Source organism: Typopeltis vanoorti, chromosome 20 (genome assembly GCF_054136105.1).
Source record: "Typopeltis vanoorti isolate ZY-2024b chromosome 20, IOZ_Tvanoo_1.0, whole genome shotgun sequence".
Taxonomy (NCBI): Eukaryota; Metazoa; Arthropoda; class Arachnida; order Uropygi; family Thelyphonidae; genus Typopeltis; species Typopeltis vanoorti.
Genome location: NC_143568.1, coordinates 51,138,604 through 51,162,204, shown reverse-complemented (window position 1 = coordinate 51,162,204; position 23,601 = coordinate 51,138,604). Strand labels below are relative to the sequence as shown.

At 36.4% G+C, this 23,601-nt stretch overlaps 1 protein-coding gene across 1 annotated transcript in view; it reads right to left on the bottom strand.

Moving 5' to 3' along the window:
• Positions 1–1,621: 1,621 nt before the first annotated feature.
• Positions 1,622–23,601, bottom strand: part of Fim (plastin-2 fimbrin) — a 324,337-nt gene continuing 302,357 nt past the window's right edge. The window contains exons 12-13 of the mRNA XM_090409824.1: positions 19,954–20,097; positions 1,622–2,856 (exon numbers count right to left, since the gene is read on the bottom strand). Of these exons, the coding sequence (XP_090265950.1) occupies positions 2,671–2,856; positions 19,954–20,097 (330 nt within the window). The 3' untranslated portion in view covers positions 1,622–2,670. The remainder of the gene's footprint in view (positions 2,857–19,953; positions 20,098–23,601) is intronic.

Sequence of the window (23,601 nt, the reverse complement as noted above, 5' to 3'; positions counted from 1 at the left end):
ATGTGAACTTAATATCAATGTTTTTCATCGTCTTCGCAATTGTTGACCATTTTTCTTTGGATCTTAGGATCACTGTTGGGACTCTCTCTTTGGACTGTGCCGCTGGGTCCATCGGTATTGCTCTCTCTTCGGGCTGTGCTGCTTTGTCTGTCGGTGCTACTCTTCCTTCAGGCTGAGCCGCTGTTTCCATTGGTGCTACAGGCTCTGCAGATGGAGACTCCTTCTTGCACTTTTTTCGGCTAACTACCTGATATTCAGAGTTTTCAGAGTCTACTTGGGACAGGATGTCAGCTGATGACACAATCTCATGGGTGTTGTCTCATGAAGTGCTGGGGAGAGGATCAGGGGGTAGGTAATCCTCTGATTCAACTTCTGTAATCTGGTGGATCTCTACTCTACTCAGAGCCATTTGGTATGTAACAGGTTTCCTACATGTATGAAAACCGCAAGCAGTTGCTTGAAATTTAGTTCATCATATGGAGTGTCCATGGTTAGGCCTAATCTGTAGCTAATGGGTGTTTGCATGGTACAGGACCTGCCTTATCCCTTCCTACCACCAAGTATAGACCGACAGTCGAAATCTCCTTTTGAAGGCGGAAGACTACTGCCTGGCACAGGAGAGGGCCTAAGAAAAATGCAGTAAAATCAAAATCTTACCTTGCATTAAATACTGAAAAGAATATGCTGATATTCAATCACTATCTCGCTACTAGTAACACTCTTACAATAAGGAGCACTGAGAATAAACACGTCTGTCTACATCAAACGGCAGTTAATCCATCAATCTCCTCCATGATCTTTTTTTTTTTTTTTTCAGTGATACCAAGGATGAAGTAATGCACAAGTCATATTTCCATATATGATTTCCATAGCGAAAAGGTGTCACATCTTATTATTAAAATACTCTGGATTAGAGATAGATGTTGGAAGTATGTTCACATGGTTATAGTATAAATTAAAGATGCCAAGAAGTGATATTTTTGGTTTAATCCTTTATCCAAGCAAACAAAGTTTTCACCTGAAGTAATTTGCACCTGAAAGAGGCATTTCAAACCCCCTTTCCTCACTTCATCATTAAGTCATATGATTTTGTTCATTTATTATAAATTATTCATATTTTATAGCAGTTTCTCATATTCTTGTACAATGAAATAGCAATAAAATTTCATTATGCAACAAAATAAAATTTGCTCACAGATGAACAGAAATAGTACCACACAACTGTTTCTTCCTATATGTTTCTACATCACCACCATGTGACAGGTTGCCAAAACTGTAGCGCATTAGCACAACATGCAAGCAACTACTTGAGATCATCTGATTAACTTCTACAATATCCATTTCATATGTGATGATGGACATGATTAAAATTATACTTAAAATTCACATCCACAACTTAATGTTAAACATGACAAATCTCTGCAACCTGGTTAGTTGGTGATTAAGAAACATGGCTTGCTAGAACGACTGTACAACATATAGGTCAGGTGCTGTAATTTTACATTACATATTATATTAAATATAAGAGAGATTGCATCTCTGTTACATTCATTTATTATTAATAGTATCTACATATTTTGGAAACTCCAACTAAAAACAAAATTACTCATTCAAGACAAAGTTAAGCATATAAAAATTTTTTTATTTCATGACTGTATATCTGTTGCAAATCATACAAGCTGAATAAAAAGATTACAACTGTAGGAATGTCAAAATTGCCCTATAAAAATATGGAATGACAAGGCAAGAATAAAGTGATAAAAATCTAATTTTCATAATAAAAAATTTGTTCATCACCATATGAACTCCATGCACAGCATGGAAGTAAATTATCTAAAACCCAAGAACATGCATAACACACACACACACAAATTTACACACAGACACACGCATTTATTTATATATGAACACTAAGCACCACACACATTCCAGATTACGGAATCTGTCATGGTCTTTTCTTTTACTCTGCATACAGAAATATTTATATCTAAAAAAATTTTTTATTTTAGGTTAACACTGACTGGAAAATGGTACAAAAAGAGCTAGGATGGACAGATTTTATTTTTGCATATAAACTAAGGCACAAATCATAATGCATGACCAGTAAGACAAGAGACCATAACAATCTGTTACAAATAACATTAAAAAAAGTAGTCACTGGGTTAAGTTTAAAGATATTTAAGAAATATAATAAATATAATGCATATCTTCTTGCAGGTAAATTCTAATATGCCATACAGAATTTAACAAATTATGGTTCATAAATAAGCACAGCTCAATTGCAGTTTGATAATCATACAATTAAAAAGTATATTCTGTGTTTTACAAGTTAAGAATTATTTTTAATTCAAACAAATTAGTAATAAGCAAAACACAAATGTATGCTGAAAAGGAAATGATCAACGATCCAAATCTGTTAAGATATGATACACTAAATCTGTCAAGTTGTGTTACTGGAATCACAATAAAAACCATTTGAATTTTTTCTAAAAGGTTGCATAATTAAAAAATGCTTTAAAAAAATTACCTGTCTGACTTTTACCTCTCTGGTTCATTAGATAGCTTATATAAATTCCAAATTTGAATTATGTGTAAGCCAACTATAAAACAAAACCAGTCCACGTGAGGAGGGAAAAAAAAAAAAAAAAGAAAGAAAAGAAAAGAAAACCTTTATTGCTCTGGGTTACACTGATTTTTGGAACCCATGTTTGGTATGTAGTCTCTGGCCATAAGGCAAGCAAACACTGTCATCACCATTTTTGATTTGACTTCAGTAATATCTTCTGGAAGAGCATATATACGAGCTCCAGATTTGCGAGCCATTGAAATTGCATATTTAGCATTAGCAGTTCTTTCCTATATGAGAAAGAAAAGAAAGATGTCATAACAAAAGTAATACTTTTTTGTTACTTGATTAAAAACTAATAATATATTTTAAAAAATCAATTTATTTCTATATACACATATGCAATGGGGGTGCTTAAGGGTCAAAGCTGTATAACTGAGAGGAGACCTCCACATAGCCTTTAAAGGAATGCGGAGAACCGACCAGGGCTTCTGACCTAATGTCCAATCCTCACCTTCTCGTGGTGCACCCTGTTGGGTATCTACTTTGATACTGAACGAACGAGGATGGGCTGGCAATTTGGGATTTAGCCGACCAAATTGTATTCTTATTGGTTAAACCAAAATAAAAAATGATGGTACAACATGACAAAATTTCATGCCGGCTGGGGCGTCGCCCGGTTAAACAAGGCCCCCGTTGTTTTCGCCAGGGAACCAGGGCGAACAGCGAAAAGTCAGCTACTGGAACAAATCTGAAAACAAACCCCAACTCAACATCACCAGAGTTAAAGATCGGTACTATCAATGTAAGAAGCCTGAATGGCAAAGAAATGGAGCTAGCTGAGGAATTAGATAAGTACCAGATCGACATAATAGGGGTGACTGAAACAAAAAAGACCAAAACTGGTGAGATCTTTCTGAGCAATAAATACAAAATGTTATATTCAGGCAATAACAATCAAGGAAAAGAAGGAGTAGCCATAGTATTCAACACAAAATACGAGGCTAATCTTCTTGAATGGCAGTCAGTCTCAAGTAGAGTAATGTGGGCAAATATGAGAATGGGGAACTGGACAATGAGACTTATTTGTGCCTATGGTCCCACAGAAGGTTCTACTAAGGTAGAAGTGGAGGAATTTTTTGAGGCTTTAGAAAAAGCAACTGACACAATGAAAAAGGAAAAGTTGGTCCTTGTTGGGGATCTAAATAGTAGAGTAGGAAATGATTGTGAGACATACAAAAATATTTTGGGAAAATTTGGAGAAAAGAGCAAAGCAAATAATAATGGCAAATATCTGTTGGATTTCTGCTCAGGACATGGACTGGTTATTACTAACACCATGTTCCAACATAAAAATGTGCACAAATTCACATGGAGAGAAGAGGCTAGGAATAAGAAAAGTCTCATTGACTATGTTATTGTTGATAGTGATGTTTTCTCCCTGGTGCAGGACACCAGAGTGTACAGAGGATTTGAAATTGGAAGTGATCACTATTTAGTCTTGAGCAGGATAAAATTGAATTTCATATTGAAAAGAATAACATGTAAGAAAGTTTTAAAGCGAATAAAAGTTGAGCAGCTCTCAGATGTAAACTGTAGACTAAAATACAGAAATATTATTGAAAAGAAAATGAAAGAGTTTGAGAACAGGAATCAAACCTTGGAGATTCAGTGGCAAACTCTGAAGGAAACATTGATTGATTCTGCCAGAGAGGCATGTGGTGAGGTTGTGTGCAAAGATAAAAAAATCAGAACTCCCTGGTGGACACAGGAAGTTAAAGAGGCAGTGAAGGAAAAGAAGAAAGCATATCAAAAGTTCCTGGCAAATAAGTCAGCTTTTACTCTTACAGAATACAGAGACAAATGTAAGAAAGCTAAACAGTGTGTAAAACTAGCTAAACAAAAGTCATGGGAGGACTTTGGCAAGAATATAGAAAATAAATATCAAGAAGGTGGCAAAATATTCTGGAGGTTGTTGAAGAAGCTTAGGAATGGAGGAAAGAGTGCTGTAAAAGGAATTAGAGATGATAAAGGTGAAATGAAAACAGGAGAAAAAGATATCCTTGAAGTATGGAGTAATTACTTTGAAAAACTGCTAAATGAAACAAGCAGTGATGAGAGCACAGTGATAAAAAACACTGACCAGGCATGCAGTCAGGAATACATATCCATACTTGAAGTAGAAAAAGCCATCAAAGGCTTGAAATGTGGAAAGGCAGCAGGAGTAGATGATATTCAACCAGAAATGCTGAAGTATGGTGGTATAAGAGTCTTACAGTGGCTGCACTGCATAGTTCAGAAAGCCTGGACAGAGGGACGAATTCCCGATGATTGGAGTAGAGCTCTCATAGTACCCATATATAAAAAGGGAAATAAAACTGAATGTGAGAATTACAGAGGTATTTCCCTACTGAGTGTTCCTGGCAAGATCTATGCAAGTATACTTGAGAAACGGTTGAGAAGAATTGTGGAAGAAAAGCTTGGTGAAGAACAAGCTGGATTCAGGCCAAATAGAGGCTGTCAGGATCAGATCTTCACTTTACGACAAATAGTCGAGAAAGCATGGGAATATAACAAAGATCTGTATTTAAGTTTTGTCGATTTGGAAAAGGCATATGACAAGGTGCCAAGAGAGAAGCTATTCAATACGCTGCAGTTATATGGTGTCAATGGGGCATTATATCAAGCAATACTTAGTCTTTATTTGAGTTGTGAGTCAGCAGTTAGAATTGAAGGAAGTACAGGAAGATGGTTTAATGTTAAATCTGGTGTGAGACAAGGATGTACATTATCCCCTCTGTTATTCAGTATCTATATGGATCACATTATGAAGGAATGTGGTATTAAACCTGATATCAAAATTGGAGATGTTAATGTCAGCTCTTTGCTTTATGCGGATGATGTTATACTTCTAAATAAATCCGCTACAAGTCTGCAAGATTCTCTGACTAAATTGAATAACTGTTGTAATAGATATGGTATGAAGGTCAGCAATAAAAAGACAAAGACAATGAAAATAGGCAGAATCATTGAAAATGTCAACTGTGTTGTGAATGGAGAACCTGTGGAACAAGAAAAACATTTCAGCTACTTAGGCACAATTTTTACTGAAGATGGTAAACTAAATATAGAAATAGGCAACAGAATCAGCAAAGCTGGTATCGTGGGAAGTCAATTGAATAAATTCATATGGAATAAGAAAGAAATTAGTCGGAACACTAAATTAGCTGTATACAAGACTGTGTTCAAACCAATTTTAACTTATGGATTTGAGAGCTGGGTCAGAAGTAAAACACTTGACCAAAGACTAGAGACCGCAGATATGAGAGTCCTGAGAAAGATTAGAGGCGTGAACAGATGGCATCAATGGCAATATCATATTAAAAATGAGGATATTAGGAAAGAACTTGACATTGTCAGCATCCAGGAATGCGTTAGCAGAGCTAATCTCAGATGGTATGGTCACTTAAATAGAATGGGAGAGGAAAGATTAGCAAAACAAGTGTTCTCTGCCAGGTTGGCAGGAAAACGACCCAGAGGAAGACCAAGATATAGGTGGATTGATACGGTACAAAGTGCCTTAGACGATAGAAATATAAGATCTGATAATGTTGGAGTCTTGACAAGTAACAGACTGATTTGGAGGAAAATTGTAGATAGGAAGTTAGTAATGATGTAATTTTTTCATATAGTACTGTCATATCCTGTACACCCCTTGAGGGTACATGGCAGGAATTTGATGATGATGATGATGATGACATATGCAATGAATGACAGAAATATTGTATGGTTAGAATAAATGAAATTTATTTATTTTTTAATTAATAATAAACACCAAAATGCAAATTATGAAGAGCTGAAGAATCATGCATCCCATATCACCAGAACTATGTAGTTACACATACCAATGTATCAACAACAGTTGTCAATGTCCCAAAATATACACATAGCCAATGCATACTTTATTTGGTTAGATCTGATCTGATCTACTGATGGATTTGTTGAAATGTGAGTTCCAACAAATCCATCAGTAAATTGAATTCATAACATGATTTACTTGAAAAGGAAAAATATTTCAATTTTTCCTTTTCAAGTAATGATTCAAATACCAGACAAATTAATTAGTTACTACATTTAAATATAGTTTTATTAACAATTATGTATTGTGTTTTTATGAAGAAACTGTGAATTTAATAAATATATTATGTGAACATTTAATTTTTTCTTTTTATATAACCTAAATATACATCAATGCAGATTTTTTATAATGGAATTGGTGTGATCATGTCGATGGTCTTTTTCTGTGTTGTCTGTGTGTGAAAGAGAGAGAGATCTTTTGTCTCTTTTCTGTGATTTTCAGTTCATATGCGGAACGTTTTTGGTTAGACTAATCAGGTATTAGGATTCAATTTGGAGGTGGAGCTTACCCGTCTGTCTTTAATCTCTGGTCAATATTACTGACCAGAGATTAAAGAGAGACGGGTAAGCCGTCTTAGTAAGTAAGTAGATATTATAAGTAAGTAGTAGTAAGTAGATATTATAAGTAAGTAGTAGTAAGTAGATACTATAAATATATATATAGATTTATAAATAGATATTATAAATATCTACTTACTAAGAAAAGTCAGTACATTTCATTGTATGTGAACACGAGTTAAAAATTAGAAAATTAAACATCTTTTTTTACAAAAAGTGAAAATTGTGACTCTCTCTTGTTAATATTTTGCAGAATAATTAAGTTAATTATTAGTATTATACTATTATACTATAAATCATTCATATATTATTAATTATTATTTTTATTATCTTTAGTTATGAATAAAAAAATTCACCATAGCATTATTTTACTCATATGAAAGAAAGATGTAGGTGTATGTGAGCAATGATTAAAAACAATTAAAGCAGTTAGTAGGAAGCCAAGTGGGCTATGTAGTCATCTGCAATGACAACATAAAATTAATTTACTGAAGCAAAAACCCAAAGAAAAAGGCAAACGTGAATAGACAGTTTCTCTTCCAAAAATTACTGCCTTAAGGGAAAAAAAAAAAAAAAAAAAAAAAAAAAAAAAAAAAAAAAAAACCCTATGAAAACTCTCTTCTGGCATCAAGAACTAGTTTAGTTGTGCTGGAAGGATTTCCTTTTGATAAATTTTGCACTGCAGATCTAAGGAGGCTGTTACATTTAAGCAGTTAAGACATTCCAAAATCACCAAATACAATTTAAAAAAATTGTTCTGCAGTATGGTCAGAAAATTCATAAAGAATTTGTAAGCAAAATATCAAATCATACATTCGTGGTATTACACGTGACAAATGGACATCAATTAGAAATTTCCAGTATATGAATATCAATCTTTCATGCAGCTGATAAATTTTGGAATCTTGGGTTGCGACATATTTATGAGTCTTTGTCAGCAGAACAATGTGTTGAATTATTAGAACACAAATTAAAAGAATTCAATATTTCAGTCAAAAATGTTGTTTCATTAATAACAGATGGTGCAGCTCTAATCAAAAAGGTTTCAAGAATTGGGAATACTGATAATCAATTATGCATTGCCAATGGGATTCATTTGGCTGTAATTAAAGTACTTTACAACATAGACTCTCAAGAAACAGAGGAGGAAAATTCTACCAGCAATGAAGATTCAAAATCAGAAGAAATTACTGAAAATGAAATTGATAGTTTAGAAATCATATATGACAATTTTGTTATCAGTTCTCATGTAAATGTTTCACAAGATACACAACTTAATTCATTAATATCAAATATAAGAAAGATGATTAAAATATTTCCCAAATCTTCTACAAAAAAAAAAAATGATGATATACTGCAAAAACTTATAAAAGCTGAAAATTGGCAAAAGAAATTTCATTAATATTAGATTCAAAAACCCATTGGAACAGTTTATTGGCCAAGTTAGACTGTTTTTCAGAAATAAAAAATTCTGTAAGAAAGAGCCTTTATTGATATACATTCATATATTAGTTTTGAAGTGTACTTGAAATACTCTCCCAAATAGTATAATCTCTGCAGCCCAATCCAGGACATAGGGTTGGTGAGATGGATAGGAGGGTGGTTGACGGAGAGATATCAGAGAGTGGTTTACTCAGGAGTAGAGTCCACTAGACGGCCTGTGACTAGTGGTGTACCACAAGGATCTGTTCTTGGACCACTGCTGTTTAATTTGTTCATAAATGATATAGGAAAGGATCTGAGAGGAACAGTTCATTTGTTTGCGGATGATGCGAAGTTGGGTAGGGCAATAGTGAATGCAGATGACGTCAAAATTTTGCAGGATGATTTGGATAGATTGGAGGTCTGGGCTAGGGAGAATGGATGTCAATTTAATGTGGCAAAATGTAAGGTTATGCATTTTGGGGTGAAAAGATGGGAGGCAGTTTACTGCATTGGTGGAACCGTGCTCCAGGAAATTGATGAGGCACGAGATTTAGGAGTGTTGGTGGATAAGGAATTGAAATTTAGGGGACACATTGCAAAAGTGGCCAAATCAGCTCATCAAATCACTTGGTTGCTGAAGAATACGTTGACAAGCAGAGACAAGCAGGTTATTGTTCCTCTGTATCGAGCCTTGATAAGACCTCATCTCGACTACTGTGCTCAGATTTGGTCACCTAGGTTTCTTCTTGATGGGGAGGAGGTGGAGAGGATCCAGAGGCGAGTGACCAAGATGATAGCAGGTCTGTGGAATGAACCGTATGAGAACAGGTTGAGGATTTGTGGGTTGCAAAAATTGGTTGATAGGCGGAGGAGGGGAGATATGATTGAGACATTCAAATTACTGAAGGGTTTCTATAAAATTAATTCAGAAGATATTTTTGAGAACAGGGCTGGTTGTGGGAGGACTAGGGGACATCCATGGAAACTGGGCAAAAGTGTGGTTAGTAAAGGTGTTAGAGCTGGGTTCTTTACTTTTAGAGTAGTGAATGAGTGGAATGCGCTCCCTGAGTCTGTGGTGGATGCTGTGACAGTGAATGAGTTTAAGGCGAGGTATGATAGATACTGTATGAATGTCGAATAGTTGTGATGAAAATGATTTGGGGCCTCCCTCGATGAGTCTAATGACTCCCTGGAGTTGCCCGTAATAATAATAATAATAATAAAAGTAGCTGTAGAAACATTATGTAAAGAAAACATAATTCTTTATGTTAGTGACATAACATTAGAATTCATGCTGGATGAACTAACGAAACAAAACATTTTCTTAAGTGATGCTCTAAAAGAAGTAATCTTGTGAGTGAATGAAAGAAAGACGTACCATTTATTCTGATGTTTTATAATATTTACATAATCCTAAAAATGTTAAATGTTGGTGATAGTTAGGGATTTTTAATAACAGCAACAAAATTGCTATAACAAATGCAATTCTCAAATTGCACAAACATATACATACCAAAGACAAAGATATACAAAAAGGCAAAACAATAACTGATGATGCTAACAATACAAATTCAATACCATCAACTTCAGTTTTGCTATTGCCGGCTGTAACTTCTGGATCAGAATTTTCTGATAAAGATTTAACAATGAATGAAAAACAAATTGAATTTGTTTATTAAACAAAAGACACGATCTAATAATGAACAAATTAATATATAACTCTCAATAAAAAAAATAAAGGAAATAGTAAGAAAAGGAACGATATATTTTGAAGAGCAGAATATTAAAGGAAACGTTTTACAGACAACTTTTGATTCGTTAATTACAATTCGCCCCACAAGTATTGAAGCAGAGAGATCTTTTTGAAATGCAAGTCATTACTGCACCAAAATTATCATGACTGGAGAATGATAATTTAAATATCCTGTTTTTTAAGAGCATATTTTCTGTACAATAAGAAAAATAACAATGTAGTCTTACAAGTGTTTAATAAATAAAATATTCAATTTTTTTGTTTCATTTTTGTTTTATTTTAGATCTTTTTTATACAAAATTTGTTAGCATGATGTTTTTATTAAAATTAAAATTTTAATTTTGAAAGTTTACCCTATTACCAGTAATAAAAAAAGTTGGTAAATGTGCAACCCCTAGTTCCAGGTATGATCCAGAAGACATGCATCGGCAAATTAGGATGAGTGCAGGTTGAGTGATCATTGTGGGGGACTTCAGCTATGGAGATATAGAATGGAAGGAAAAACAATCACATGGCAGGAAGGAAATGGAATTTATACACCTACTAAAAGATAATTACTTAAGACAGCATGTGATGGGGGGGTGAGAGTACTTGCCTGGTCACAGGATCGGAAGAGCTATCCATAACTAAGGTGGCCACACTGCATCTGATTGCCAAAAGTGACCATGTGGTCTTGACTAGGGATATTGTAAAACATGAATATTCTGTCAAGAAAGCTCTGTGGGACAGATATCAAAAAGTGGTATATGGAGAAGAAGAATCCAGGCAAAAGCAGTTGACTAGTTGTGTTCCGCAAGGTTCAGTGCTAAGACCACTACTGTTTAATTTGTACATAAATGATATAGGAAATAACCTGAAAGGAAATATTCAGTTGTTTGCTGATGATGCAAAATTAAGTAGAGTAAGAGTTAATCAAGTGGGGCTCTTAAGAGATCCCTCAAAATGGTTTGCTCAATACAGAGGATGGTAATTAGATTGATTAATAACCTATCTCTTACTAATTCATGCCTCCCACTTTTGCATAGGCATTTGGTTTCTGCAATATGTGTATTCAATATGGAGAGTGCTCAAAAACTGTGATAATCATCATGAAGGAATTGTTGACATGTCTTCTCATATATCCTAAAAGAAAAATAACAAATTATTACAATTTGATGAAACATGTGGGTTAAAGGGTTTTAAGATATGCTCTTTTTTGTGATTATATCAGTTTCTTTAATATCATTTTTGTTCCAGGTGTTTATCAGAACTTTTCAGTTCCCCTTGTAAATATTTCCATGGCAAATGTTCATCTGAAATAGCATCAATAATTCCCCACTCAGTACTAAGACCGTTGAAAAAACAAGTACAGCTGCCGCTCAACATCCGTTCAGTGTACCTTAAAACCCACGGAACAAGTTTCTTTTCCTCCTCCTTCATCCCTGCTACTGCTGTATTGTGGAACAGTCTTCCCCTGATGTGTTTCCAAAGGAATATAATATACAGGCTTTTAAATTAAATGTAAATAAGTTTCTCCTTTCTCAACCCATTATCCATACATGTACTAACATACTATAGGTTGATTAACCAACCTTTCATGTATGGCTGCAACAGAAAAAAATCAAGGCAATGTGAAGAACTTGCAGGACAATTTAAATATGCTGTCAGTATGGGCAAAAGACAATGAGCATCAATATAATGTGGTTGATTGATTGATTTGGGATTTTATGGAACAAGGACAACAAAGGTCATACTGCACCAGGACACAGGTAAGAGCAGTACACAGGGTGTTTGTAAATAAATAAATAGTTACAAGAATATAAAATAGTGAGTAGTATAAACTATACATACAAAGTTTAATATTTACAATGCAGCATCTACATATATGCAAATCCATAATCAAATGACTTTGAATAAATTAATGTTTTTTAGAAGCGATCACACTCAACCAGAATATGACTAAGGGTAAGATAGGTGTTGCATTTCTCACACATAGGTGGGTCATCAGCCCTAAGTAAATAAGAATGTGTAGGTCGATTACTGTGACCTAGAGCAAAAACAACTTCCTCTCTTCTATTCCTACATTGAGCAGACTGCCAGTGCTTAATGTCAGGCTTAATCTCATGTAATTTGTTCATCAGTGCTTCCTATCGTGAGTATTGCCACTGTGCAATTAACTTGGATTTTATAACCTGCATGTAGTCAAGTATAAGGGACCATTGAGCAGTAGGTCAAGAAAGTATAAACAGATCTAGCAGCTGCATCTGCGACGTCATTTCCCTTAATTCCAATGTGGCTGGGAATCCAACACTGCTGAACATCGAAATTAAGGGTTTTTATTTTGTGCAAGAGTTGAAGCACTTCACCAAACACTGGATGTGGATTATACACTGGAGAGAACCGGTGCCTGTAAAGAACTCAAAGAGTCTGAATAAATTATACACTTCTAGTAGGAGTTTTCTTTGATAAGCAAAGTGGAGGTGAATGGCATGCAATTCTGCTGTATAGTTACTGCAATTGGGTAGGATCTGGTAAGAGATTGTGTAAGAGAACACAGCCAATAGAGATCTTGGGCATGCAATTCTGCTGTATAGTTACTGTAATTGGGTAGGATCTGGTAAGAGATTGTGTAAGGGAACACAGCCAATAGAGATCTTGGGCAAAAAATCAGAGTGGGCTGCTTTATGTGCACTGAGCAATCAAAGGTAGACAGAAGAGGGTGTATGAGACTTCCGTAGTTGACAAAGTGAGAGGTTGCAGGATAGGGGTGCAAACCTGCCATGAAGGAATGTTGTTTTGTTTGGCTTGTGGAATGTTCCCTATGAGGATATATATGAGGGTGTGTGGATTGCAGAAGTTGGTTGATAGGAGAAAAAGAGGAGATATGATAGAATCATTTACGTTGCTTAAAGGGTTTTATAGGATTGATGCAGGGGAAATGTTTCAACACTTGGCTAGAAGGGCCAGAACAAGGGGTCATCCCTGGAAGTTGAATAAAGGTGTGTTTAGTAGGGGTGTGTGTGGACTAAATTTTTTGCTTGGAGAGTTGTGAATGAGTGGAATGGGTTGCCAGAGTCAATTGTGAGTGCTTTGTTAATGGGTTCAAGGAGAGATATGATAGATTGTGTGTGGGGATATTGGGTCTCCTGTGACGAGTCTTCAGACTACATGGAGGTGCTCGTATAATTATAATAATGAAAAGAACTATTGTTATTTCAAGCACAGTGCTGAAAGCTGTAATGGTAGCACAGCTACCTGTACTTTCAGTAACGGTAGCGGTGCTACCGCTACACAATAGTGAAACTTCTGCTCCAGTTCATAATAGTGAACTGGAGCAGAAGTTGCTTTGTTGTATTTCCAAGCACATGTAGAAGTGAAAAGAATGTTATCAAATGCTGCCAGGCATTCAGCTGTTTGGAAGTAGGAGTAAAGGAATAGAACCAGAAGAAAAATTGGGGAGTTTCTTTATCTTCAATATATGAAGACTGAATAGAAATTAGAAGAAGAGTTAAAAATGGAAAACAAAGGATATACTTTAAAAAAGAGATAAGTATGAAGCATAATTATTATAGTTCTCATAGACAAGCATATACATTGGTTATGCATTACGAAATAACTTAAGGAATTGACAACATACATAAGAATATAAATTAAATTATACTTTAATAAATATTTCTGATATTTCAGCAACGTCACGTTGCCATCTTCAAAAGGAACTTACAAAAAAGGCATGTGCACATAGGCACTACAACACAGTAACTGAGAATGAAGTGAGGAAGCTATTGTTTTCCTAAAAGTCCTAATGGTGCCCCCTAGCGGGCTATGTAGGTGTTCTTGGCCATTGGGCTGAAGGCAGGGCCGGCTCTACCAACAGTGCAAGACTTGCATTTGCACGGGGCAGTAAAGTTGGCATATAAACTATACAAAAAATAAGGGAGAAAGGGCAGCAAAATATGCTACTGCACGGGGTGACTATATGAAAAGTAAGGGAGAAGGGGCGGCAAAATATGCTACTGCACTGGGTGGCCCTGGCTGAAGGTCTGCTGATGTAAGCCTCCCAAATTTGGGGCAGTCTCATGCAACCAAATTTGTTGAGGTTTGGAGAGTTTCTTAGGGCTGAGGCTGATTCCATGAATAGCCTTTCGAATTTGAACTTCCCATGGTGTATTATTATAGCTTTCTTCCACCGTATTCTGTGGCATGTATCCAGAGCATGGTCTGCAAGACCCAAGTGGCTGTACTTGTGAAACCGGATGTAGTCCTTGTGTTCCGAAATTCTGATATTCGCTGTCCTGCCTGTTTGGCCAAAGTAAGACAGTTTATAGTTGCAAGGGACCTGGTACACACCAGGCAGATCTAGGGGAAGTGGTTGGTCTTTAGTGGAGCGGATAAGGGATGCCAATTTTCTGTATGGTCTGTAACAGGAGTTCAAGTCATGGTTTTTTAAGATTTTGGTAATTTTTCCGAGGTGCCTCGGATGTAGGGAATGGTGATGGATTTTGAGTAATCCTTGTTGTGAAAGGAGGGGGGGGGGGGTTGTGGTTTGTTGGTTTCAATTTTTTTGGATTTTATGGGGAGGGGGGTAGCCATTGGCTGAGAAAGTGTCGAGGATGTGATTTAGTTCAGTGTTTAGAGCCTTGTCGTTTGAGCAGATTAGTTTAGTCATGTTGTATAGTGTTTTCACCACTCCATATTGTTGTGAGGTGGGGGGGGGGGGGGAGAAGTGGGATTGTTGGTGACTGTGCCTGCCTGTATGGGTGGGTTTTCTATAAACTGAGAAAACCAAGGTTCCATCAGGCTGGCGGGTGACTAGTGTGTCTACGTAAGGGAGGCTGTTGTTTTCTTCCTTTTCCAGTATACATAATAAATAACGGAAAAACTCACGTAGAAATATTATTTAATAGTATAATTTTCGCCTGTGTGTCACAGGCATCTTCAGTACAATTAAGCACAAAATTAAACACTAACTGACAATTCCAAAAAGCGCCACCTAAGTAGCTGGTGTAAGATAACTAAAAAGGTCAATAACTTTCCTAAAAAAAAAAAAAGTTAGGAAAGATTAGCTGATTTGTAAAGTACTATCTCCCATAAAGGGGATAGACGTAAGCCGTCGGATCTGTTTAAGTTAGGAGAATGAAGTAGAGTTTCACATGCTTCTTTATAAAGGCGTTCCATGAGAAACTGACTTTTGTGAAGAACTCTTGTCTTTCTCCAATGAACTCTGTGTCTAGTGAAGATGGCATGTTCTGCAAGTCCAGACTTTTCAGGTTTAAAGTATTCAATATAAGATTGGTGTTCTTCTAGCCGAATGGAGGCAGATCTTCCCGTTTGTCCGAAATAACATAATCCACAAGAGCACGGAATCTGGTAGACACCTGGATGATTAAGATGTGGAAGCTTGTCCTTTGGAGAAGCGAGAAAGGTGGAGATTTTTCTAAACGGTCGAAAGGCAACAAAAATATTCAGTGGTTTTAAAATTTTTGCTATACGTTCACTGATGCCTTGTATATAAGGGATGGTAATGCGCGTTATTTCCTCTGTGTTTGAAGAGGGAGACATATTAAATCTACTCAAAGTTCTTTTAATGAAGCAATTCTTATAGCCATTAGATAGAAAGGAAGAAGTTATATATCGTATTTCTTTCTGTAAAAGATCGTCTGTAGAACAAAAGGAGTGGGCCTGATGAACCAGTGTTTTAATAGTTCCTGCCTTTTGACTTTGATGGTGATGAGATTCCGCATGGATATAATGGCCTGTATGAGTCTTCTTTCTATAAACTGAGAAATGTAGGTTACCATCTGGTTGGCGAAGAATTAGAAGATCTAAAAAGGCTAACTGCTTATTTGATTCTACTTCTAGGGTAAACTTGATCCTAGGATGAAATGCGTTTAACTTATTGAGAAATTGTTGAAGTTCATCAGAAGAGCCATTCCATACAGCAAAAATGTCATCGACATATCTGAACCAATGAGTAGGTCTGGGAGAAATATTGTCAAAGATACGTTGTTCAAAATGTTCCATAAAGAAATTGGAGATAGCAGGAGAGAGAGGATTACCCATTGCTGTTCCTTCAATTTGTTGATACAACTTATTTTTAAAAGAAAAATAACCAGAATTTATTACAAAATCAAATAAGTTTACAATGTCTGAAGGAAATTCCTGTTGTAGTAATTCAATACTTTCCGAAAGAGGCACATCTGTAAATAAAGAAACAACATCTAAACTGATCATGATATCAGAAACGTCCAAATGAAGATCTGAAATTTTATTTTTGAAATCCAAAGTATTTTTTATATAAGTATCAGTTCTTCTAGTTGAAGAGGAGAGTAAATTAGATAAAAATTTTGAGATTTTGTAAGTGGGGCAACCTATACAATCTACGACTGGTCTTAACGGAATGCCTGGTTTATGAACTTTTGGAAGACCATACAATCTAGGTGGACGACCGAAGAAGGTTTTAAGTTTTTTCTTTTGATCTTCATTCCATGTAGATACATTATCTAGAAGAGAATTAAGTCTCTTCAATCGACTCCGGGTAGGATCCGATGTAAGAGGCCTATAAGTTGAATAGTTGCGAAGTAAAAGAGACATTTTTCTCTCATATTCCTTCCTATCTTGAATCACTACAGCCTTCCCCTTATCAGCTTTCGTAATTATTAAATTATTGTTATTCTTCAGTGATTTCAATGCTTTAAATTCAGAGTAAGAAAGATTAGGACGAGGAGGCTTGTCATGAAAAAGAATTTGTGCACATTCAAAACGTAATCTGTTGGCTGTTTTTTGGGATAAGGATCGAATATCCCTGTCTATGTTATGAAAAAAATCCATAATAGGCACCTTATTCGGCGTAACAGCGAAATCATATCCTTTTGATAAAACAAAACGTTCACAGTCTGTTAGTGAACGTCCGGAAACATTTATGACTACTTTATCTATATCAATAGAATTATTACTGGATCTAGGTAAGCTGACTAGTGATTCAAATTTGCGTTTCAGCTTGTCACGAGAATCATTGAAAACCTTTAAGTAAGAACTCGAAGATATGCGCATTACAGTAGTAAAAGTTTCAACAGTTAAAATAGATTCCAGAGCAATTTTTATATCCATAATTTCTCTATTTAAGATGGCAAGAGATTTTTTAGCTTCGTGAAGCTGAATATTTAAAAGAGACTTACTAGCTTTGAAGTAGATCCGATGAGCTTTTGGGGACCTAAAAACTTCTTTTATTTTACAACAGGTTGGAAAATAACCTGGGCCATCTTACATCGTTTAAGGAATATTAATCTGTTAATGCATTTGGCCTTCTTTACCAATACTTGACCGTATCTAGCAGATTGTCTGGAAATAGACTCTCCGTGAAGTCTAGCAATAAGTTTTAAAAGAGGTAAACCTTTTCCGTTATTTATTATGTATAGTTATGTCTACTCACGGTTTACCTCTTTTAAAACTTATTCTTTTTCCAGAGTGGACTTGATTCTGGGATGTTGGTTGTTTAAGTGTGTTAAGAAGGAGAGGAGTGTATCAGAGCCATGTGGCCAAACAGCGAATACATCATCAACGTAACGAAGCCATATGGTTGGTTTTTGTGGGGCAGAGGCTAAGGCTTCAAAGGTCTCCATAAAGAAATTGGCCAAGGGTGGGGAGAGGTGAACCCTTGGCTGTCACCTCTATTTGTTTGTAGAATTTTCCCTTCCAAACGAAATAGCCTGAGTTCATTGTGAACTGAAATAGGGCTGAGATATCGGGAGAAAATTTAGTTTGGATTAGCTCTAAAGTTTCTTTCAGTGGGACATTTGTGAATAAGGAGGAGACGTCAAAGCTGACCATTATGTCAGTATATTGGAGTGTAAGGTTTTCTATGCTGGCTTTGAAGTGGGCTGAGTTTTTTTATGTGTGATGGTGTGTTGCCAGTATAGTGTGCGAGCGCTTTGGCCAAATGTTTAGCTAATTTGTATGTGGGGAAATCAATACCATCTACTATGGGATGTAATGGCACACATGTATTTTTGGGAGTCCATAAATATAGGGGGAGGTTGGTATAAAGTTAAACGGTTTTAATCTGTTAGTAACTTCTACAGGCCAAGAAGTGACCTTCTTAAGGAGCCTGTGAAGGTTTCTGATTTGTGAGTTGGTGGGATTGTATTCGATAAGGAGGTAAGTAGCCAGATCTAACAGAAGAGCATTAAGCTTACCTGTGTAGTCCGTTCGGTTAATTACTACAGTTGCATTTCCCTTATCCGCTTTGGTGATAACTATTTCTTTATTATTCCCCATTTCCTGCAGAGCTTTATACTCCTTATTGGATATGTTGGTTTTTGGTGGTCTTGCTTTGGAGAGGACACAAGCTACATCCAGTCTTACACTGTTGGCAATTTGAATCGGCAGGTGGAGGATTCCGCGTTCGATCTGGATCATAATATCCTCACTAGGTATTTTTCTGGGAGCAATGCCGAAGTTGAGGCCACGTGAAAGTGTGTTGAGTGCTTCAGGCTGACTGAAGAAAGGTTGATTATGGTGTTGGTAGGAAGTTTTGGATTGACGGTGGAGTTCTTTTTTAATTTTTCGAATTTTCTGACATGTCGACCCCGTATTTTGTCAAATTCTTTGTCTGCTGCAGTACACGAGACGTCATGTAAAATTGACCAAAGCTTGTGATTTAAAGTGCATGTGCAGGTAAGCTCTTCTTCAAAGGTACATGTCAGGAATTTGATGATGATGGGGAAGGATATAATGGGATAAGATCAGAGTGGAAGTAATGGTGTGCGAGCCGTTTCGACAGTGAGTTGTCTTCGGAGCTCATGGTCTCCCCCCCCCCTCCCAAAGCATTCTCTGCCCACCTTTAATAATAAAAAAAAAAAAACAGGTTTTTCAAAAAAGTTCACATACCCCTTGCTCACCAATAATTCTCCCACATCTCTCTACCCCTACATTTTCCAACCCCCCCCCCCTCTTCCTTTCAATCATACTTCCTTTCTTGGTTGAACATAACTGGTAATTAATTTACGGAATTAATTTACGGAATTACGGAATTGGTTGAACAGCGGGACGGAATCATGACAAGGGACCACCCCTGGAAGTTACGAAAGGAAACTGTGAGAAAGAGGGTGAGGAGTGGTTTCTTTGTATGGAAAAGACTCATTGTGGGAGGTCCTTTCTAAGGTGGTTGAACCATGGAATGCATTGCCTGATAGAGTGGTGAGAGCGAGAACGGTCAATGCGTTTAAGGAGTGGTATGATAGACTTTGTGTTCCCTAGGAGGGACCTCCCTCGATGAGTGTCTTGATAGACTCTTATTTCTTAGAAAGGACCTCCCACAATGAGTCTTTTGACTCCATGGAGGCCTGAATAATAATAATATATTAACAGCAGATGAATGTATATCGCCACATGCTGGGATGCTGCTGAATAAGAAGACAGCCAGCAACATCCTACAAAGGTATGTCCAAATTATCCCTCCTATATATTCTTCGTAGATCTGTCTATATAAAACATCAGTAATGCCCTAAAATATGAATAAAAAGCCAATGACATTATAAAAGGGACACTCCTAAACAAAACTAGGCTAAATAGCCATAAAAATAATATTTACTTAGTAACATGGGAATTTTCCCAGAAATAATACCTATAATAACTACTTACTTTTTATTTGATTTCTTCAAAAGATTTTTTTCTAGTGTCATTAAATTCCTCTCTCTATAAGAAAGTTTATTCTTTTCTAATGTATGATATATATGCATAAATATATGGTACTAACCTCCTCTGTCTCTCCTGGTAGAACCTGGCTGTAGCTGATGGATCCAGGCTTAATTGCATCAATTAGATCAATAACTGGATGTGCAGAAGCAATAGCAGTATCCTGGAAACTTCTGATGCTAGTATGTTTGCCAGCTTCTTTTAACTGGTGGTTAAAATGATCAAAAATTATAAAGTGATAATACTGCAAACGTTTTTTCTGTAGAGCATTTTTATCTACATAACTGTTAGCACTATGTAAGAAAGTGAAAGACTCATCAATTCTATACCAATCAATTCATATAACCAAATACTAAACTGATGTATAATTTAAAATCATTCTAGAAGGGAAAACTACGTCTTTTACAAAATTTACATTAAATAACATTTCTGAAAATAGCATGCATACAGAGAGTGTTAAGTCACATGACTCCTGAAACAGGAGTCAACAGATGTGAATGAACTGCCATTTGAGTGGATAGCATGCCCACCCTCCAACCAACACGACTGTAGGTTGGAATTCCATTGTAGTAGGGATGTTTGTGAATGTTTAAGTGGTATATGTTTTTTGTCGGTACTGAGACAAGGTTGAAGTCTCATGACGAGGGTAAAACTCGTGATTAGAAAATTGCAGATTTTTGTGTACATCTGTATTACTGCAGAGCAGAAAGCAAATGAAAAAACTAGTGTCCTATTCTCTTCAGACTAACCACCATGCCCCCTAGTTCCCGGCATCCCTTAAATGGGACAGGGGAGCAAAAAATCTCCGGCCTCAAAATGGTTTGCCCACTAAAACTAGGAACCTGGAATGCCATAATCCAGTATGAAGCAGGTAAGATTAGTCAGGATCAAGCAAAACTCAAGTTAATGACATGACAATGTACCACTCTGGAAGTAGTGAAAACAATCATCAAAAGGGAGTTAGAATAATATTAAACAACGATGCCAATAATTCACCGCTGACCATCCTCTACTCAGATAGGATGATGTTATTAAAACTGAAAGATCAACCACTAGATATTAATCTTATACAGGTCTATGCCCCTACTGCTGACAAGAATGATACCAAGTTCGAAGTATTTTATGATCAATTAAAAGAACTAATGAAAAATACAAAGAAACATGATATTAACATCATCATGGGCGATTTCAATGCTAAAGCTGGGAAAGGCAGAAGTGGAGATATAGTTGGCAAACTATATCTCCACTTCTGCCTTTCAAGAAATAACTCATTTCTTGTTCCCATGGACTGGGAACAAGAAATGAGAGAGGAGACCGTCTTATTCAATGCCGCCAAGAAGAGGAACTAATAATCACAAACGCATTTAAGATACCATCCCAAAGGCTATATATTTGGTAATCACCACAGGATAATAATGCAAATATAGTCAGAAACCAAACTGATTGCTTGCTAATTAATCAATGATTTCAAAGTTCCATAAAGAATACAAAAACAAAACCTAGTGCAGATATTGCTTCTGATCATAATCTATTGCTGACAGAGTTAAAACTTAGACTAAAAGCTATACTTAGAAACCTTCAACAAAAAAAGGTTTGATCTAGGAAAGTTTAGAAACCCAGAGATAAGAAAAAAAGGAGTCAAGATCTGAATCAAGAGATACCACTTATCAAGAATGATGATGTCATGAGGTTGATGAATCATGGGACAAATTAAAATTTGTCTTCATAGAGAAATGTTCCAATACCTTGTATCCTGACAGAGCAGTTAAAAAGAAAGATTGGATAACTGACAAAATTTTCTCTCTGGATCAATGCAAATCATATAAAAATCATAGTCCAACAAAATATAAAGAGGTTCAGAAGATTATTATAAACAAGATCAAAGAAGCAAAAGAAATCTGGATAACATTTTGGCAATGTTACATTGCCATCTTCAGGGATCACAAAACAATGATATCTACATGCGGGCACTAACACCAAGCAAATAAGGCTGAAGTAAGGCAACTGAAGTTGGTCCTGGAGTCCTAAAGGTACCCACAAGCAGGCTAAATTGGATTGTTGGCTGCTGGGCTGATGTTCTTAGAATGCACGCTTCCAAATTTGTTGAAGATTGGGAAGTTTTTCAGGGCTGAGGCTGATTCAAGGAATAATCTTTCATATTTGTATATGCTACAGTGTATTCTGTGCCAAATGCATGGTCAGCAAGTCCTGAGTGGCTGTATTGGTGAAACCAGACATAGTCCTTGTGTTGGATATCCTGCCTGTTTGGTCATAGTAGGACAGTTTACAGCTGCAAAGGGACCCGGTATACTCCAGGTTGGTCTAAGGGAGGTGGCTGGTCTTTGGTGGAGCAGATAGGAGATGCCAATTTCTTATGTGATTTGTAACTAGTTGTGAGGTCATATTTTCTTAGGATTTTTGTTAGTTTTTCAGATATACCCTGGATATAAGGAATGGTGATAGATTTAGAATAATCTCTGTTAAGAAGGGGGGGGAGGGGGGCTAACTAGTGTTAATATTTTTGGGAGTTGTAGCCATTGGCTAAGAAGGTGTTAAGGATATGGTTAAGTTCAGAAGTTAGGACATTGTTATCTGAACTGATTAATTTTGCCCTGTTATATAGTGTTTTTACAATAGTTTTTACAAGGTGTGTTACCTTCATACATAAAAAAATTCAGCCTACTTTAGAGCCAGAATAGAAAACCTCTCACTCCAACACACGGACATAATGGTCAGTTTTGATGTTCCCACCTTATTCACCAAAGTCCCACTCAAAGATAACTCAGACCTCATCCTCCCGATATCTTCAGCACTATTTCAGTTCACAATGAACTCAGGCTATTTTGTTTGGCAAGGAAAATTCTACAAAGAGATAGAGGGAACAGCCATGGATTCTCCACTCTCACCATCCCTGGCCAACTTCTTTATGGAGACCTTTGAAGAAAAAGCCTTAAACTCTGTTCCACATAAACTCACTGTTTGGCTAGGCTACGTGGATGATGTGTTCGCTATTTGGCCACATGGCCTGGATACACTCCACGATTTCTTAACACACTTAAACAATCAGCACCCCAGGATTCAGTTTACCTTGGAAAAGGAAAACAACAACAGTCTTCCTTTCCTAGATGCTCTGATTACATGCCAGCCTGATGGATCCCTGGCTTTCTCTGTTAACAGAAAACCTACACATACAGGCAGATACATTCCCCACTAGCAACTGATCCACCAGGTCTGTAACAAGACCTCACTATCAATTGATCTTGTTAGACTCTGCCTCACAACAGATGGCTTCAAATTACTGCCACATGAAATATTGTTACTAATACTACAATCATAGATTGTAACACCAGCTGGATTCAAGTCATCTGATATCATTAGCAGCACGCCTCTTCCTCTCCTATCTATCATTCATAAAAATACTGTACCCTTTACAGAGTTAGTATGTCTGATTCTGACAGCCAGGTCTCACTGATGCCTACAATCTGAGGTCCCAACACATTGACCAAGGCAACAAACTCTACCCCCTTTGTTTCTGATACTCCTAGCATTTGTATTAGACATAAGCTACTTGCATGCTCTTTTGTATACTCGTCTGCAGTCTGCATGACACAGCTGGACCAACTTGCAAATCTTTCTTCTTATACATGTAGACATCTCTGTGTACGTTTGATGGGTCTGGACCGGATGAACACAAAGTTGAAATTGTTCT